At 30.2% G+C, this 5,716-nt stretch overlaps 1 protein-coding gene across 1 annotated transcript; it reads right to left on the bottom strand.

Moving 5' to 3' along the window:
• Positions 1 to 33: 33 nt before the first annotated feature.
• Positions 34 to 534, bottom strand: LOTGIDRAFT_66420 (hypothetical protein; the record flags this gene model as incomplete). Its single annotated transcript, XM_009056197.1, has 1 exon — positions 34 to 534. A coding segment is annotated over one exon (501 nt), but the record flags the coding sequence as incomplete, so codon positions are not given.
• Positions 535 to 5,716: the final 5,182 nt, after the last annotated feature.

Here is a 5,716-nt window from a genome sequence, read left to right as displayed (position 1 = left end):
TTGTAGGATATCAGTAATAAGCTGAACAGTCATTGTAAGGATACCAGTAATAAGCTGAACAGTCATTGTAAGGATATCAGTAATAAGCTGAACAGTCATTGTAAGAATACCAGTAATAAGTTGAACAGTCATTGTAAGGATACCAGTAATTAGCTGAACAGTCATTGTAGGAATACCAGTAATTAGCTGAACAGTCATTGTAAGAATACCAGTAATAAGTTGAACAGTCATTGTAAGGATATCAGTAATTAGCTGAACAGTCATTGTAAGAATATCAGTAATAAGCTGAACAATCATTGTAAGGATACCAGTAATTAGCTGAACAGTCATTGTAAGAATATCAGTAATTAGCTGAACAGTCATTGTAAGGATACCAGTAATTAGATGAACAGTCATTTTAAGGATACCAGTAATAACCTGAACAGTCATTTTAAGGATACCAGTAATAACCTGAACAGTCATTGTAAGAATACCAGTAATTAGCTGAACAGTCATTGTAAGAATACCAGTAATAACCTGAACAGTCATTGTAAGACACCAGTAATAACCTGAACAGTTATTGTAAGAATATCAGTAATAACCTGAACAGTTATTGTAAGAATATCAGTAATAACTGAACAGTCATTGTAAGAATATCAGTAATAACCTGAACAGTCATTGTAAGGATACAAGTAATAACCTGAACAGTGGTGGCAACAAAATATCAAGACAAGAACTCTAGCTTTCTTTGAAATCAGCTCTTTTGTAAAATTTCACAGAGATTCAAACAAAAAACAATGAAATTTGTTATCAAAAAGAATCTTGAATATTCTATCTTCCAAAAATGAAAATGAAAAAAATTGAATTCAGATATCAAAGAGAAAATCTAAAGTCGGAAACCATTTCAAGGGTATCAACACAAAGGAAACTGAAACTTACTTGAATTCAATACAGCCCACACCTTTTCCTGGTGCCTTCCATAACATTTTAACATTATTTTTAGGTACCAGATAGCGATGTGATAAGACAGCATGGTCACAAATTTCATCGTCTAGCAGGTTCTGTACTCTGACATCAATCTCAGTCTGAAATTAAAATTTACAATAAGCCTTTTATTATCAATATTCTCTTTTAGATAGATATTTAACCTCCAAGACAAGGCAAGTAGTGGCGGGGCTAAAGGGGAGGCAGAGGGGGCAGCAGCCCCCCACCCCCCGCTCGCAGCCCCGAAAGCAAGTTGAGGAACCTGTCAAAAAATAGTTGCATGAAACCAGTCAAGTATCTATAACTGGAAAAGAATGGTATTAATGTGCATTTACTTATATGTTATGTTGAAATAATGTACAGAATAAACAAAAGGTAACTGGCTGCTAAATGAATGTATTAAAAATGAAAAATGATTTTGAAACCTAATGATATGTCTTGTGAGCAGTAATGAGTAAAGACATGTATGCAAAATGTTTTAACTTGTAATATTGCTATCCATGTACATATGTTTTTCATCAAAATAAAAAGATCTGTTATAACTGCATTGCTATTTTTCTTTCCACAAATTTGCGTCAATGAAACAAGGAATGCAAAGAAAATAACACAAGTAAATTACAACCATACAGAATATGTGCATTGTTATTTGTATTCATTACACAATTCTGGTGAATTCAAGAAGTTAGAATGCACCTTATCTATGTCACGGAGATATGAACATGTGCAATTTATGTGAGACCCTACACGCAGAAGAGGTTGGCATGAAATTCTTAAAACCTTTCTGTGTTGAAGGAGTCCATATTTGTTAATCATTGATTTACTGATGAGTAAAAAAAAAGTTAATCATTGATTTACTGATGGGTATAAAAAATGTTACTCATTGATTTTCTGATGAGTAAAAAATAATGTTAATCATTGATTTACTGAGGAGTTAAAAAAAAATGTTAATCATTGATTTACTGATGAGTAAAAAAAAATGTTAATCATTGATTTACTGATGAGTAAAAAATAATGTTAATCATTGATTTACTAGTAAAAAAAAACAGTTAATAATGTTAATCATTGATTTACTAGTAAAAAAAAAAGTTAATCATTGATTTACTGATGAGTAAAAAAAAATGTTTATCATTGATTTACTGATGAGTAAAAAAAAATGTTAATCATTGATTTACTGATGGGTAAAAACACACTTTGGCTTCCATTACTGACATAGGGATATAGCTAAAAAGTGAGCCCTAAAAAATACAATTAATACCATGATGAGTTGGCAAATAAAATCAGAAGTACAGCACAATCTTGCCTACCCAATCTTTTCCGACGGTCTAGGAATCATCAATATGCTCAGTTGAGATGGTGACAGCCATCAAATACACTAAAGGTTTGTTGATAATCATCATAACCAGCAAACAGTTCATCATTACTATCCCTATCAGCATAGCAAGTCTGAACATTAAGAGTTTTACACCAACCTAAAATTTTCTTTGTATGGCAGATATGGGGGATTCAGTATATTGCATGTATTGATGTCAAAGTAAAAGTTTGTAATGCAAGTATTAACATATCTATCACATGAAAAGAAGTGTGATAAGGAATTTTATCTAGAAGATCTAGTGTAAAGTGTTGTTGTTGCAGATAGTGGTAACCTTATTGAAATATTATACTGCAGGCCTGGTGGTTTATTGTTTCAATGTAATTCTACAAATATCACAAATAATCACACAAGTAAGGAATACCAAAAGCTGAACAAGAGTTTAAGAGTATCAAGAGATAAATAATCAAAAATATTAACAAGGGTTTAGAAATATAACAAAAGACAATGATTTTAATGAATGTTAATAAATATCACAAGATGAACAAGATTTAGAAATATCACAAGATGAACAAGGTTAAAAGATATGACAAGATGAACAAGATTTAGAAATATCACAAGATGAACAAGGTTAAAAGATATGACAAGATGAACAAGATTTAGAAATATCACAAGATGAACAAGGTTTAAAAATATCATAAGATGAACAAGGTTTAGAAATATCACAAAATGAACAAGGTTTAGAAATATCACAAAATTTAGACATATCCCATGGGTAATATCAACAAGGTTTAGAAATACCAATAGATAAACAAGGTTTAGAAATATCAATAGATAAACAAAGGTTTAGAAATATCAAAAGATAAACAAGGGTCTAGAAATATCCAAAGATAAACAAGGTTTAGAAATATCAAAAGATAAACAAGGTTTAGAAATATCAAAAGATAAACAAGGTTTAGAAATATCAATAGGTTTAGAAATATCTAAAGATAAACAAGGGTTAGAAATATCACAACCTGAACAAGGTTTAGAAATATCACAACTTGAACAAGGTTTAGAAATACCAATAGATAAACAAGGTTTAGAAATATCCAAATGTAAATAAAGTTTAGAAATATCAAAAGATAAACAAGGTTTAATGAATATGGAGACTAGATATTGACTACCTGGGTACATGTTGGGTGTTGTCTTGTGCTTGATCAAAAGTATATTGCTTGTTCATTACTCTCTTCTTCAGAAAGGTATTAAAACTTTTCACAAACTTAGAAATATTTCTTAACATCTCAAAAACTATTTCAATCTATCTTTATTAAAAATTTTCTATTATATTCAGTTGGGTAGGACATTGAAAGGCAAATACTTTATTACATTTCATCGCAATACCTTAAGTTAAATATAAGCTTTCAAAATATTTGATAAAGCATTGGGAGAATGTAATAAATAGAATAGAAGTCATTCACACTTAAACTTTTTAATAATAATAGTGAAAAAATGTAACAAACATCATAAGTGAAGTTGTTTCTACAAATACTTCGCCCTTTTTACCGTACTTTATCTGAAAACTTTGAAAACAGATCTAGTTGGCAAAAAAAGAAAATGACACACAAAGGCACATTTCCTTAGGAGAAGGACTGAAATCGTGATGCCAAATGATTTTTTACTTTTACTACTGGCAAGGTTTGCTTTCATCTTTCTAATTTCGTAAAAAAAAAAAATTGTTTCGAACATCCAAACAATGCTTGTCCCCACTACTGATTGGCATATTCTACCAAACTGAGCATATCCTGTCCTTAGAAGCTGCACCCAACTCAGTACTTCCTGATTTTGTTTTTTGGAATAAAACTCATAGCTTCGAATTTCGGATCTTTCCTTTTTTATATTGTATGATATTGATCCCTTAAATGTAGATCAAATATGAAGAATGGGGTTGAACACCATCAAGTTATGTAAAGAAAAGTCTATATAAGGGTTCAATCATGCATGATTATAATACCACATTATTAATATGATAATAAGGAGGGGTATTTTCACACCCCTATATATAGATCATTCTTTCAAATCAGTCATGTTTTAATGTTGGATTCCCCATTTTCCCTCAATTCCTATTCTAACCTTTTTTAAGAAAAACCTCTTTGATGTACAGGACATTGGTTAAAAGAAGTTTGAATGCTTAAATAAGTTTTCATAAGGTTGTGAGTAATTTGTCACTACGTACATGACCTTACTTGTTTGTCTAAGGATGACCGAAGAAATTAAAATTTTTAAACTTATTAAAAGAGTCTATGTATATCAGTGGACGTACTGGTGTCATAGCAATACAAATAAATCCATAAAACTATATAATAATTCATTATACTAATAAATTTATATAATTATTTAGTTAAATAGATATAGCGTCTTGTATACAGATTCCATTCTTTAGTCATGGTACCTGGTAAGTCCAACTGATGACTATATACACTTATTGACCAAAATTGAGACTTTAAATTTTATGTCCAGAATATATTTAAAAGAAATGGGAATCCATCTTTAAATATCTTATTGGGAGAAGAAATAATAAAAATTTCACATCAAATAGTTTAATAAAAGATTATAGTAAGCAGGATTAAAGTAAGCAGGGTGTAACTGTGATATATTATTTAATAAGAGATATAATTAAAGTTATCATTATTATTATCAATACTTGAACATTGCCTGAGAATCTATCACTTGAAAAAAAAAACATCAAATTTTTGACATAGTGTACATGTTAACTGGTGTAACTATTTGTATGCAATATCCTTTTTTGTTGTGTTATGACTTGGTAATCTCATGATCACGACATAACTATTTAATGGTTACGACATAACTATTTTATGGTCACGACATAACTATTTTATGGTCAAGACAAAACTATTTTATGATCACGACAAAACTATTTAATGGTCATGACATAACTATTTTATGATCAAGACAAAACTATTTAATGGTCATGACATAACTATTTTATGATCACAACAAAACTATGTAATGGTCATGACATAACTATTTCATGATCACGACAAAACTATTTTATGGTCACGACTTAACTATTTTATGGTCACGACTTAACTATCTGTTAGGCACAACTTAATATTAAGAAAAAGCATGTAATGGTCACACGTTTCTTTTTCCATACCACTCCATGTTTCTAGAGATTTTGGGAGAGAGTGTATTGAACTTTTTCTCTGCTGCAGAACATTTCAGTATATTAGTACAAGTGTATGACACTGCAACCAGGGGTTTTCTATGGACATTAGAAATTGCAATCATAATATCAATAATATACCTGAAAATGCCATGAGATTTTTATTTGTTTGCTTGTTTGTGGTGCTCCTAGCCGTCTCCTGCAGAGGCACCAAAATATTAATATTAGTGTTAAGAATATCAGCCTAGCAAGCTGTCTTGATGAATATTTCATACCAG

This window comes from Lottia gigantea (assembly GCF_000327385.1).
Source record: "Lottia gigantea unplaced genomic scaffold LOTGIsca_27, whole genome shotgun sequence".
Lineage (NCBI taxonomy): Eukaryota > Metazoa > Mollusca > Gastropoda > Lottiidae > Lottia > Lottia gigantea.
This window is presented reverse-complemented; position numbering and strand designations above follow the sequence as displayed.